The sequence below is a fragment of the Camelina sativa genome, chromosome 4 (assembly GCF_000633955.1).
Source record: "Camelina sativa cultivar DH55 chromosome 4, Cs, whole genome shotgun sequence".
NCBI classification, from domain to species: domain Eukaryota; kingdom Viridiplantae; phylum Streptophyta; class Magnoliopsida; order Brassicales; family Brassicaceae; genus Camelina; species Camelina sativa.
Genome location: NC_025688.1, coordinates 20,083,785 through 20,097,513, shown reverse-complemented (window position 1 = coordinate 20,097,513; position 13,729 = coordinate 20,083,785). Strand labels below are relative to the sequence as shown.

General features: G+C 39.1%; 3 protein-coding genes across 4 annotated transcripts; all 3 read left to right on the top strand.

Moving 5' to 3' along the window:
- Nucleotides 1-2,066, top strand: LOC104781385 (ABC transporter G family member 17-like). The gene has a single exon (XM_010506052.2). It carries the CDS (start codon nt 28-30, stop codon nt 2,014-2,016), a length of 1,989 nt encoding a protein of 662 aa, XP_010504354.1. The 5' UTR covers nt 1-27; the 3' UTR covers nt 2,017-2,066.
- On the top strand, nt 4,004-6,598 carry LOC104781383 (ABC transporter G family member 16-like). Its single transcript, XM_010506051.2, has one exon. It carries the CDS (start codon nt 4,233-4,235, stop codon nt 6,447-6,449), a length of 2,217 nt encoding a protein of 738 aa, XP_010504353.1. The 5' UTR covers nt 4,004-4,232; the 3' UTR covers nt 6,450-6,598.
- Nucleotides 6,986-11,654, top strand: LOC104781382 (ribulose-1,5 bisphosphate carboxylase/oxygenase large subunit N-methyltransferase, chloroplastic-like). Of its 2 annotated transcripts, XM_010506048.2 has the most exons (15): nt 6,986-7,172; nt 7,507-7,601; nt 8,077-8,140; nt 8,246-8,356; nt 8,464-8,523; nt 8,786-8,893; nt 9,555-9,627; nt 9,769-9,809; nt 9,893-9,973; nt 10,205-10,240; nt 10,414-10,497; nt 10,679-10,812; nt 11,031-11,119; nt 11,201-11,349; nt 11,436-11,654. In XM_010506048.2, the coding sequence occupies exons 1-15, from the start codon at nt 7,056-7,058 to the stop codon at nt 11,616-11,618; spliced, it is 1,425 nt and encodes a 474-aa protein (XP_010504350.1). In that variant the 5' UTR covers nt 6,986-7,055; the 3' UTR covers nt 11,619-11,654. The 2 variants fall into 2 exon arrangements, with proteins under 2 accessions (XP_010504350.1, XP_010504351.1); XM_010506049.2 differs by lacking the exon at nt 10,414-10,497.

The window sequence follows — 13,729 nt, the reverse complement described above, 5'->3', positions numbered from 1 at the left end:
GAACACACAGCTTAATCTTCCGGCGAGATGCTGAGAAGAGACGTCGTGATCGATGTTGATGTATCTGAGATACCGTCTGTTCAGTTCATCCTCGCCTTCAACGACCTCTCCTATAACGTCATTCTTCAAAAGCGTTTTGGTCTTCGTTTTGGACATAGCCCTGCTCAGATAAAGACACTGCTCAATGGTATCACCGGAGAGGCTTATGAAGGAGAGATCCTAGCCGTTCTTGGTGCAAGCGGAGCTGGAAAATCAACGCTCATCGATGCATTGGCAGGACGGATCGAGGAAGGTAGCTTGAAAGGCACGGTAACTCTAAACGGAGAAGCTGTGCAATCTCGTTTGTTGAGAGTTATATCGGCTTATGTAATGCAAGAAGATCTCATGTTTCCTATGCTCACCGTTGAAGAAACCCTCATGTTCGCTGCTGAGTTTAGACTTCCCCGAAGCTTAAGCAAATCAAAGAAGAGAGACAGAGTTGAAACCCTAATCGATCAGTTAGGGCTCAGAACTGTTAAAAACACCTTGATCGGAGACGAAGGCCATCGTGGCGTCTCTGGCGGAGAGAGGAGGCGTGTATCTATTGGCACCGACATCATTCACGATCCTATCCTCTTGTTCCTTGACGAACCAACCTCAGGACTAGACTCAACCAGTGCGTTCATGGTGGTGCAAGTTTTAAAAAGAATTGCACGTAGTGGAAGCATTGTAATTATGTCGATCCATCAGCCTAGTTGTCGGATTATGGAGTATCTTGATCGTATCATCGTCTTATCCTCTGGCCAGAGTGTGTTTAGTGATTCTCCAGCTACTCTCCCTTTGTTCTTCTCAGAATTTGGTTATCCCATACCGGATAAAGAGAACAATGCAGAATTCACACTTGACCTAATCAAAGAGCTTGAAGGATCCTCTGAAGGAACAAGAGGGTTAGTCGAATTCAACCGATTTTGGCAACAGAAGAAGCTTAGAGTTAGCCAAGAACCTCACCGTAACTCATCATCCTTGAGAGAAGCCATCAACGCAAGCATTTCAAGAGGCAAACTTGTCTCTACTTCATTCAGCTCCATTCCTTCTTACGTAAACCCATGGTGGATCGAGACCGTAATCTTAGCTAAACGTTACTTGATAAACTGGACCAGAACCCCCGAGCTTATTGGAACACGAGTTTTCATAGTCATGATGACTGGTTTTCTCTTGGCTACGGTTTACTGGAAAGTGGATGACTCTCCTAGAGGCGTCCAAGAGAGGCTAAGCTTCTTCTCATTCGCAATGGCCACAATGTTTTACAGTTGTGCGGATGGATTGCCCGCTTTTATCCAAGAAAGATACATTTTCTTGAGAGAAACTGCGCATAACGCTTACCGAAGATCCTCCTACGTTATATCTCACTCTCTTGTAACTCTGCCTCATCTCTTCGTGCTTTCCATCGGCTTTGCAGCGACCACGTTCTGGTTCGTTGGTTTAAATGGCGGTCTCGCGGGGTTCATCTACTACCTTCTGATCATCTTCGCGTCATTCTGGTCGGGATGCTCGTTTGTTACATTTGTCTCCGGTGTGATTCCAAACGTGATGATAAGTTATATGGTCACCTTTGGCTATCTTTCATACTGCCTTCTCTTTAGCGGATTCTACATCAACCGAGATCGAATCCATCTTTATTGGATATGGATACATTACATCTCTCTGCTAAAGTATCCCTATGAAGCTGTTCTGCACAACGAGTTTGATGATCCCTCCCGTTGTTTCGTGAGAGGAAACCAAGTTTTTGATGATACACTAATGGAAGGAGTTTCTGAATCGACAAAGGCTAAGCTTTTAGATACAATGAGCAGTTACTTGGGGATGGAGTTAACGGAATCAACGTGTTTGAGGACGGGCTCTGATTTGCTTAAGCAGCATGGAATTGAGCAGCTAGATAAATGGGGTTGCTTGTGGGTGACGTTAGCTTGGGGATTCTTCTTTCGGATCTTATTTTATTTTTCGTTGTTGCTTGGAAGCAAGAATAAGAGGGTGTGAACGTCACATATATTAATGATGTTAATTTCTGATACAGAATTTTTATTGTGAAAAAGCTCTTCTTTTTTTTTGAATTTTGAGATATTGATCATGATTTGTATAATTTTTTTTTTTTTTTGGTATCATATTTGCTAAAGAAAAAATGTTGGAAGACTGGAATATTAACTAACCTCTAACAACATTTTCCGAGATGTTGAGTTGATTTTTCAGGTAACAAATTTTTAAAGGATATAACTAAAAATTCTAAATCTATCATAACACATTACAACTCAAACTCAAATTCTAAAGTTTTAATTCATAATTGGTAATGTTTTTGACTTAACAATATTGAACTACATCAATAATTCAAAATAAATCAAAGATACCACATGCTACCAATATATATATTAGTGCGTGTGGGCTAATTGCCGTCTTTCGTGGTCGGTGTAAACATAACGTATTTGACAAAATTGCACTTTTGGAAGACAAAATTGCACTTTTGGAAAACAAAAGTGTACAGTTGCTCGAAATATAATTCGAAGTAGCCAGCTTTCTTGTAAGCTTTAATCGATGGTAGTATAAACTTTGACCCTTTGCTCATGGCGGCAAGGAAGGCTAGGTTAGGTAGAAGTTAGTCACCTAAACCTACAAGGTCAACCAAATAAGGAGTCAAATTTTAGGATTGGAAATACAAGAAGCCAAGCCTGTACGTCATGAATGCTTTCATGCTACCAATACGTCTAGGGGATTTGATCAAGTACTAAATAAAAGGAAGTTGCCTATAATCTTTTGATATGTTTATTCTTCAATTACTTGCCGATAGCCCATTTCTTTAGGACCCACAATTCCTTACCACCTTGATCTTTTCCCCACTCAAATCCTTCAACGGTTGATTGACTAAATATAACGTCGAACTTAAATATTCGTAAAGGGCCATGCATGAATGAACCTATTCACGCATGGTATAACACATTGTTGTCCCAATTGTGCTTGCGATATAGTCTGGCGGACCCAGAAATTTTTTTTACCTGTGTCAAAAATATTGGACTATAATTAATGGGATGTCAAAAACCAAAATATGGTGGGTTCAATACAATTAAGTCTATAAATCCTTAAGAAAAAAATCAAAAAATTCAAATGAATGGTGGGTCAATTGAACCCCCTTCTTGCTTAATAGGTCCGCCAGTGTATAGAACAATACCACCGTAATAATTGATAGAAAACAAAACTTAATTATCAAAAGAAATATTTGGGACTAACGAGGAAGAAAACAAAAATTACGCTTTAATAATTGAAAGAAAATATATGGAGTTTTTTTTTTTGGGTAAGGTTAATGATATATATATTTTTTAAACGTTTTACAATCGGTAAGTTAATTAACAAAATTGAGGAAACAATAACTAAACAAAATATATTGAGTTAGGTAAAGAAGGTTCCACAATAACTAAACACAGTTACCAACTAACTAATCAAGAAAAACAGAAAATGTAGTTTGAAATTTTGTCTAGTCTTGCCCAACCAAAAAAGGAGTTTTAAATAGTTAACGTATACTAGCTCACAACCAAATTCTCAAATCGAATACAAAGCTACTTTATCAAACAATACAACTTTATTTTGCAGAATTAGTTGAGAAAATGTGAATAGTTTAACTAATAGGTATACATTTGCTTGCGATACAAACAATCACTATTTCGCTACCAACATATCCAAAGAATCGATTAAACAAGTTAAAACTAGAAAACCATTAATTGACCAAAAAAGCACTACTGGAAACGCAAGAAAGTTCTTATCTCAATCCTATACCTCCAGTTAGATCAACACCCTTCACCTAATTCTCCATTCAAATAAACACACCTAATCGCCACGTGCCCACCCAATTCATATACACACTTCAACCTTAGGAATTCTAAGATTACCTCCCCTCTAGGCTCTAATAAGTAAAATTAAATTACGAGAAATCCAAAACGCATTTCCATCCAAACGCTAAAAATATTATTGTCAACAACACTAACCTAACAGATTTCTCATGATGCAACGTAACTCATTCAATACATCGAGCCTTCTTGTTCACACACTTACAACACGTTACTTCATATACATATATAAGGACTAAATTCACATTTCATTCTACATCAAAACTTAGAATAAAACATACAACTTTGATCATGCAAAGAGTGTTTTAATTTCCAAGTGTAAGCACATCAATTTTCTCACTTTACGCTCTTTTTTACTCTTAAATGTCTCGCCTTGTAGCAGAAGACGATCATGCGTCGCCGTTTCATTCCATGGAGATCATTAGCTCATCTTTGACTTTAGGTCAACTTCTCAAGAACGTTAGCGACGTTCGCAAAGTACAAGTCGGCGACGAGACTCCTGCTCATGAGTTCTTTGACCGAGACGGTTCATCATCACTCGACGGAGATGACGATCATCATCACATGCGTCCTGTCCCCTTCGTTCTATCTTTCAACAACCTCACTTACAACGTCTCTGTTCGCCGGAAGCTTGAGTTTCACGACTTGGTTCCATGGAGGAAGTCATCTTTCTCCAAGACCAAGACTCTTCTAGACAATATCTCCGGCGAGACTCGTGACGGAGAGATTCTTGCCGTTCTTGGAGCAAGCGGTTCAGGTAAATCCACTCTGATCGACGCTTTAGCGAATCGGATCGCTAAAGGAAGCTTGAAAGGCATGGTAACGCTTAACGGAGAAGCTCTTCAATCTCGGATGCTCAAAGTTATCTCAGCTTACGTAATGCAAGATGATCTTCTCTTCCCGATGCTTACTGTAGAAGAAACACTAATGTTCGCAGCTGAGTTTCGATTACCAAGAAGCTTACCTAAATCCAAGAAGAAGCTCCGAGTTCAAGCCCTAATCGACCAGCTAGGGATAAGAAACGCTGCTACAACAATCATCGGAGACGAAGGACACCGTGGAATCTCCGGTGGTGAGAGACGGCGAGTTTCGATCGGAATCGATATCATCCACGATCCGATTGTTCTCTTCCTCGACGAGCCTACTTCAGGTTTAGATTCCACAAGTGCGTTCATGGTGGTCAAAGTCTTGAAGAGGATCGCAGAGAGTGGCAGTATCGTGATCATGTCGATTCATCAGCCAAGTCACAGAGTTCTCAGTTTGCTTGATCGTCTCATCTTCTTGTCACGTGGTCACACCGTCTTCAGTGGTTCTCCGGCGAGTTTGCGGAGTTTTTTCGCCGGATTTGGTAATCCCATACCGGAAAACGAGAATCAAACAGAGTTCACGCTCGATCTCATCAGAGAACTCGAAGGATCAGCTGGAGGAACACGAGCATTAGTTGAATTCAACAAGAAATGGCAAGAGATGAAGAGACAGAGCAATCCCCAAACCCTAACTTCGCCGGCTTCTCCAAACCCAAACCTAACCCTAAAAGAAGCGATCTCCGCCAGCATAAGCAGAGGGAAACTAGTCTCCGGCGGCGGAGCTGGCTCATCCGCCGTAAACCACGGTGGCGGAACCCTAGCCGTCCCTGCCTTTGCGAATCCGTTCTGGATCGAGATCAAAACTCTCACACAACGCTCAATCCTCAATTCCAGAAGACAGCCGGAGCTAATCGGAATGCGATTAGCCACCGTAACAGTCACCGGATTCATCTTAGCCACCGTGTTCTGGCGACTAGACAACTCACCAAAAGGAGTACAAGAGCGGCTAGGGTTCTTCGCGTTCGCGATGTCAACAATGTTCTACACTTGCGCTGATGCTCTTCCCGTGTTCCTCCAGGAACGTTACATCTTCATGAGAGAAACAGCTTACAACGCTTACCGGAGATCCTCCTACGTCCTCTCTCACGCCATTGTTACCTTCCCTTCGCTCATCTTCCTCTCTGTAGCTTTCGCAGCGACGACGTTTTGGGCTGTTGGGCTTGAAGGAGGTCTAATGGGTTTTTTGTTCTATTGCTTAATCATCTTGGCCTCTTTCTGGTCCGGAAGCTCCTTCGTGACTTTCTTATCCGGCGTCGTTCCGCATGTGATGTTAGGCTACACGATTGTTGTTGCCATTTTGGCTTACTTCTTGCTGTTCAGTGGCTTCTTCATCAATAGAGATCGTATCCCTCAGTATTGGATCTGGTTTCATTATCTTTCTCTGGTGAAGTATCCGTACGAAGCGGTTCTTCAGAACGAGTTCTCGGATCCTACAGAGTGCTTTGTGAGAGGTGTTCAGATTTTTGATAACACGCCTTTGGGAGAGTTGGCGTATGGGAAGAAGCTGAAGCTTTTGGATTCTGTGAGCAGATCGATCGGGATGAGGATATCGAGCTCAACGTGTTTAACTACGGGTGCTGATATTCTGAAGCAGCAAGGAGTGACGCAGCTTAGTAAATGGAATTGCTTGCTTATCACGGTAGGTTTCGGATTCCTTTTTAGGGTTTTGTTTTACTTGTGTTTGTTGCTTGGGAGCAAGAACAAGAGAAGGTGAGAGTGTGAAACAGCTTATGTTACTTAAAAAAACCAAAAACATATATTGTATTTTTACTAATTTTTTACTTTCCATTACTGAATTCGTTGATTGATTGTGTATTTGAATTGTATTACTTTTGACATCAATAATAAATATCAGTCTCTTTAGGATTTGGGATTACAGAAAGCACCTATGATTAGTGCAATATTTCCAGTAGAGATGTATTGTGGAAGATGATGTTGAGGGACTTTTGCCTCCATACAAAACAAGGCCAGAAACAACTGCATTAACTTGTCAGTAAACTATATGTTTTACTCTCCAAGTTCTAACCTTTTAACTAACACTGCAATTTATATTGGTGAAATTTCATAACGAGGCAAGTAATTCTCTAAGGCTGGCTATTTCACTAGAAAAGTAAGGTGTCTGCAAAATCAATTAAAAATAAACCGATTTATGTTGAACAAACCAAATAAGAAATTAAACCGAAACAAACCGGACCGAAGGTTATTCGGTTTATCTCAGTTTCACAATATCCGATGGTTCGGACTGCTCAGGCAGCAGTCGGAGACACGGAGTCATAAATACGAGCGGTGGTTGCTCACGCGCCAGCCAATTCGGCCGGAGATGCTACTGTGCATTTCGACGGTGAAGCTGTTCGGGGTTCAGCAACAGCGCAGTTTTAGCTCTTTAGCGAAGCGTTTGAGTCTCACTGGGAAACTACCTTTAGAGCCCCAGACTCAGGTTTGATTTCTGAAAAATTGAGACTTTTGTGACATGTTGAGGACTAAAGGTGCACAGCTTAATTATCTCGAGTGTTATATGTTTCCCCTAAAGCTTTTATGATACCTTAGTGTAGTTCAACGGTGTTCCCAAGAACTGTTCTGAGTTATGTTTCTCCTCTAATGGTACCAATTGATACCAAAGATGAAACCTTTCTGTTCTTGTATCTTCTTCTATCTTTGGCAAACCAAACAGACTGTTAAGTTCTTGATTTTGTAAGAAGATGTTGTATAGAACATATTTGCTCTCTCTCTGACAAAAGAGGATTTATCATCTTATCCATTTCATAATTTAGGCCTCTTTGGACAAGGACTTCTTACCCTGGTTAGAACAAATTGCTGGATCGAAGATAACTAACACGCTTACGATTGGGACATCCACCTATGGCAGGTGGGTTGGTTGGTGATTTTTGAATAAGATGCTAGTGTTTTTTCAAGTCCATTTTTGAGTAAATCTTTTTCTGTTTACCGGAAGTTATCATGGATTGTTAGACGCATTTGCTCCGTTTCAATAAATCTATGTAAAGTTCCCTTGCAGTCTGGTATGCTCTTGGCAGTCCAGTCAATGTAATGATCAGATTCTTTGTTGATACCTTTTGCAGCAGCTTAATCTGTATGACTTTTCAATATGTTCTCTTTAACATGGATCTGTCTTGTCACTAACTGTTGAAACATTGGCCAAATTTGAACCATGTCATTTTGTCATCTGATTATATTCCATCCATATGAGAGAAGTTTGTTTATCGAGTGATTGTGATTTGTGAGAAAAACCAATTTCATCTCCTACCAGAGGCTGTCTCCTGGCGTGATGTTTTGTCTTTAATGTCAATTATACTAACATGTTTACTATATCAACTTTTGAGCAGGTCACTTTTTGCCTCAAAAGTTATCCACGCCGGGGACTGCATGTTGAAAGTCCCTTTTAAAGCGGTATATTACTGTCTACTGAAACGAGCTTTTCCGTTATTTTGTGTCTTAAGAAGCATTGAAGAGGTCTATACAGGCTATTTAGTGTTGCCTAACAGTAATTTTCAGCGAATAACTCCAGATGAGCTGCCCCTGGATATTAGAGTTTCATTGACTGATGAAGTTGGGAATATTGGAAAGCTTGCTGCTGTTCTAATAAGAGAGAAGAAAATGGGTCAAGTAAGCTAGCATCATCATTTTGGGCAATTAACTTTTTAAAAAGTGTCCCACTTCATGTGAGTGAGTCTTTTGGTTTTGACTTGAGTCTCTGATTGTTTCTGAATCAGAAGTCTCGATGGGTCCCTTATATCAGCCGACTTCCTCAGCCTGCAGAGATGCACAGCACGGTCAGATTTCACTCTAATCCTTATAGCGGTCACATGTTCGAGCATCTTGTTTTGGTCACTTTTTGAATGTCGAAAATGTTTAAATAGTAGTTATAGTTTAAGATGCAATCCAAATAGCCTGGTACGCCAAAGCTTCTTAATTTTTCCACCTACTCTTTTCTTTTCCTACCTTTTCCAATATAAGTAAGCCTTACTGTCAATTTCGTAGCCATGCTATTTTGGACAATGCAGAATAATGAAGATGGTTTCCTTATTCTCTTAGATATTTTGGGGTGAAGATGAGTTCAGCATGATTCGTTGTAGTGCAGTTCACAAGGAAACAGTAAAACAAAAAGCTCAGATTGAAAAGGAATTCTCAATTGTAGCACAGGTAAATATTGTTTTTTTTTAGTGATCCTGATATGTTGGTTTCTAATGAAAATTCTGATATTTCCCTGCATTTGTCAGTCTTTTGAACATTTTCTTAGATAAAAGAGAGGGTCTGCTTTCTTACATCCCTATTTGACACAGTCGCTACTTTATTTTATCCCACGATTAGTAAATTATCTTCATTTGGTAATGAAAACATTGGTTGGTTGGGGTTCCTGATTGCTTAGAAGGCCTACAAGGGACTGCTTATGTACCGTTTAGAATAACGTATGGACCCATGAGAAAGGCACACCCATATAGACTATATAGTTATGAAACTTTTTCCTGTTTTCTGTATGGTCTCGTGGTGGTATTAGACCATTAGATTGAGCAACCACGTTGGGGTCTATCAAGGTGCTATATTATCTACTGCTGACAAATTATTGACGGTCAAAGCAAATATTAGACTCATTGGTATTGATTTTTAAATTAACTTCAAGTTTTTAACTCATTTCATCACCAGTCTTGGCATAATAGCAAGGGTACTATGATTATGTCCTATGTCAAGCTAACCAAGTACGCAGTATACATATGTGTATGTTTGGTAGATGTATTTACATGTGTGATTTTTTTTCCATCTTCGTGAATTAAAGTTCTAAAATCACCTTTTTTGAGATTCTTAGGCATATAAACAACATTGTCCCATGGTGATTAAACGCCCAGATTTGGAAGATTTCATGTACGCATATGCTTTAGGTGAGAAATTGACTTCACATGTAATCCATTTGGCTATATATCTGTTTCTGGTGTTTTCTCAACCATGTATACTCCCTCACAAGGGAGGTTTTAAATTATTGTGTTGGTCTTACTCGATCTGGATAATTTGTTGCTGGCCAGTGGGATCTCGTGCATGGGAAACCTCAAAAGGCATATCTCTGGTATTGCTTTCAATATAGTTCTGCATCTTTCCAGTTTACTAATGGTGATTTCTGGTACGATAGATGTTCTGACAATATAACAGATTCCGTTTGCAGACTTCATGAACCATGATGGGCTTTCTGCATCAATCGTTATTAGCGATGAAGACAAGCAACTATCAGAGGTTTATTTCCATTCCTGTTAGTCACTATTATGCATTCTCTTCGTCTAGTGTTAGCACACATTTACTTGGTATTCTACGATAGTGATAGAGTGAATCAACATTTGTTATGTGGTACATCGACATAGTAAAGCTGCATGGTTATTGATCCCGTGTTACTTTCTCTTGACTCTAAAGGCTCGCAAACAAACTGAAATAAGCCAGTACATTGATTTCAAGTTTTCATTTTTGCAGGTCACTGCAGATCGTAACTACAGTCCTGGTGATGAGGTAAACATTATAGCACGATTAGTTTCACTTCTCGTAGGATGAATTCTCTTTATTTTTATTTATTTTTATAGTCGATAACTTTTTCAAGGATGTTATTTTGGTTGAGGTTAATGCCAGTGGCTGGTTAAAACTCATGGACTTTAAAGCTTACCAAACATGACATCTATGTGTAGGTGTTCATTAAGTATGGTGAATTCTCAAATGCTACACTCATGTTAGATTTTGGATTTACCCTCCCTTACAACATTCATGACGAGGTCTGTTTTCTTTATCATCACCAGAGCCGTAACAACATTGATCTATAGATGTTGGATTGAATACTACTCACCAGCCTTGAACTTCATTGTCATTGACTGAATGTGATGTCGAAACTTCACACTGTCATTATCTTAAGATTAGTATCAAGATTCAAACTGATACTGCTGTGGTGACTTATAGGTTCAAATCCAAATGGTTGTGCCGAATGATGATCCTCTTCGCATCATGAAGCTGGGACTTCTCCGGACACATCACACTCGAACTGTGAAAGATATTGATATCTTTCACTCTTCTTGTGATACTTTCACAATTAAGTACGTGCTAATGTTAAGTTTTAGAATGTCACCAAGCCAATAGAATTTCTAACTGCTTACATAGAATGGAGACATGGGAGAGGTGTAGTGAGAAAGCAGTTAAAAGCGACGAGAACAAAGATTCGAAAAATAGCAATGAACCTTACTTCTTTATAATTGGTATTGAGTAACAGAGCTTTTTACATGTGTATCTAATTTTAGTTTTGGTGATCTCTCAGGGAAGTGAAATCTGCTATAGGGAAAGGGAAAGGAATTCCACAGTCTCTCCGTGCATTTGCTCGTGTACTCTGTTGTACCATTCCTCAAGGTGCTCAAACCAAATTAGTCACTCTTTTACCATTTTTTGAGGCTAATGCTGAAAGTATTAACAGTATAATATGATTCTCAGAGCTGAATGATTTGTCAAAAGAAGCTGCACAACATGATGGCCGACTAGCTCGGCTTCCTTTAAAGGACAGGAGCAGAGAGTTGGAGGCACATAAGATCCTCTTGTCTCATATCAACAGATTAATTGAGGATCATAGTGCTTGCATCAAGGTACTATCGAACAATTTTCTCAACTAATTGCCACACAGTGACCGACAATGGAGATTTTGAAAAAGGTGTATTGGGTGCCTTTGCAGGAAATGGAAGAATCTAAATGCTACTTTGTATCACAAAGACTTGTTGTTAGAAGGCAGATGGCAAGAGACCTCCTATCTGGTGAGCTTCGTGTTCTGAGATCTGCAGCTGAATGGCCCAGTCATTATTGCACAACCTTGTTTTCAGAGCACAGTCTCTATAATAGCAATATACGAATGAATTGAGATATTGGAGTGAATAAAAAGATTAGTGTTACTCTATTCCTTAATCCGAATATGTAAACTGTACCACGTTCCATAACCAAAGCCAACAAACAAAAGAGAAATGATGAACATGCTGGATCAGGATGGTTTCCACATAGGTGAAACCAAACGGAACTAGGTTAGACACCTCAAGTGCTCAAGTGAGGATACTGGTGGTAGAATCGCTTAACTGTGGTTTGTGAAATGGTAGTTGGACAATAAATTTTACTTTCAACTCATACTTTCAACTTTTACGTTGAAATTTGTTTTCCTTCTCTGAACCAAACAAGAATAGGTTTATTCATACAGAAACTACTAGTGGATAAGAAGTATAATTAGCAGAAGAAAAAGATGGATATATCAGACCAATGCAGCCAAACTTGCTTCCATTAAAACCATGTTGACTAGAAAATTGTCATAAGACTGAAATGAAGAAATAGCTTGATATACAAAGGAAAGAGCTGTTTCTACAAAAGTGATGCGAAGTTTTATCTGTAAGTGCATATTCACAAAGACTAGCAACGAAGAAAGTTGGAAATTTCAGTTTCTTTGGTCTTAATACTGACCTCACAGTCATCCACTGAAAAGGCGACCAAAGTGAGGATTATGAGCATCTGGGTTCAGGATATATATGCCTTAACTAACTCCGTGAAGTCACAGGCAAACCCTGTCCTTGGACATGTTATTCTACCTCCATTTTTTTCTGCCATTTCCTTGAGAGCCTGCAAGTNTTGCACAACCTTGTTTTCAGAGCACAGTCTCTATAATAGCAATATACGAATGAATTGAGATATTGGAGTGAATAAAAAGATTAGTGTTACTCTATTCCTTAATCCGAATATGTAAACTGTACCACGTTCCATAACCAAAGCCAACAAACAAAAGAGAAATGATGAACATGCTGGATCAGGATGGTTTCCACATAGGTGAAACCAAACGGAACTAGGTTAGACACCTCAAGTGCTCAAGTGAGGATACTGGTGGTAGAATCGCTTAACTGTGGTTTGTGAAATGGTAGTTGGACAATAAATTTTACTTTCAACTCATACTTTCAACTTTTACGTTGAAATTTGTTTTCCTTCTCTGAACCAAACAAGAATAGGTTTATTCATACAGAAACTACTAGTGGATAAGAAGTATAATTAGCAGAAGAAAAAGATGGATATATCAGACCAATGCAGCCAAACTTGCTTCCATTAAAACCATGTTGACTAGAAAATTGTCATAAGACTGAAATGAAGAAATAGCTTGATATACAAAGGAAAGAGCTGTTTCTACAAAAGTGATGCGAAGTTTTATCTGTAAGTGCATATTCACAAAGACTAGCAACGAAGAAAGTTGGAAATTTCAGTTTCTTTGGTCTTAATACTGACCTCACAGTCATCCACTGAAAAGGCGACCAAAGTGAGGATTATGAGCATCTGGGTTCAGGATATATATGCCTTAACTAACTCCGTGAAGTCACAGGCAAACCCTGTCCTTGGACATGTTATTCTACCTCCATTTTTTTCTGCCATTTCCTTGAGAGCCTGCAAGTTCATTATTCATCAAATAGTTATAAAAAGGTTACCCAACTTTTAAAGTTTTGAACTGTTTAGGATTAGACTGATGCCACTGATCTAGCTCAAAACAAAAGATTCTATAAAGAGAAAAAGAACAGGAAAGAGGAAGTTGTACAATAACAGAATCAAACCTTGGTGCTGTAGACATAGCCGTTGGGCAGCACCTGTGGTGGGTTCTCTGTGTCCATTAGCTCCTTAGAAATATAGCAAACAAGCTTTGAATGGTGCTGTTTGGAGAATGGTAAAGGNGGACAATAAATTTTACTTTCAACTCATACTTTCAACTTTTACGTTGAAATTTGTTTTCCTTCTCTGAACCAAACAAGAATAGGTTTATTCATACAGAAACTACTAGTGGATAAGAAGTATAATTAGCAGAAGAAAAAGATGGATATATCAGACCAATGCAGCCAAACTTGCTTCCATTAAAACCATGTTGACTAGAAAATTGTCATAAGACTGAAATGAAGAAATAGCTTGATATACAAAGGAAAGAGCTGTTTCTACAAAAGTGATGCGAAGTTTTATCTG

What these genes read in the sequence shown, in the direction of transcription:
- LOC104781385 (XM_010506052.2), top strand. Translation starts at nt 28, where the DNA reads ATGCTGAGAAGAGACGTCGTGATCGATGTTGATGTATCTGAGATACCG.
- LOC104781383 (XM_010506051.2), top strand. Translation starts at nt 4,233, where the DNA reads ATGTCTCGCCTTGTAGCAGAAGACGATCATGCGTCGCCGTTTCATTCC.
- LOC104781382 (XM_010506048.2), top strand. Translation starts at nt 7,056, where the DNA reads ATGCTACTGTGCATTTCGACGGTGAAGCTGTTCGGGGTTCAGCAACAG. An exon ending in GGGACATCCACCTATGGCAG is followed by an intron (nt 7,602 to 8,076) that starts GTGGGTTGGTTG and finishes ACTTTTGAGCAG; the next exon opens with GTCACTTTTTGCCTCAAAAG. An exon ending in CTTACAACATTCATGACGAG is followed by an intron (nt 10,498 to 10,678) that starts GTCTGTTTTCTT and finishes GGTGACTTATAG; the next exon opens with GTTCAAATCCAAATGGTTGT.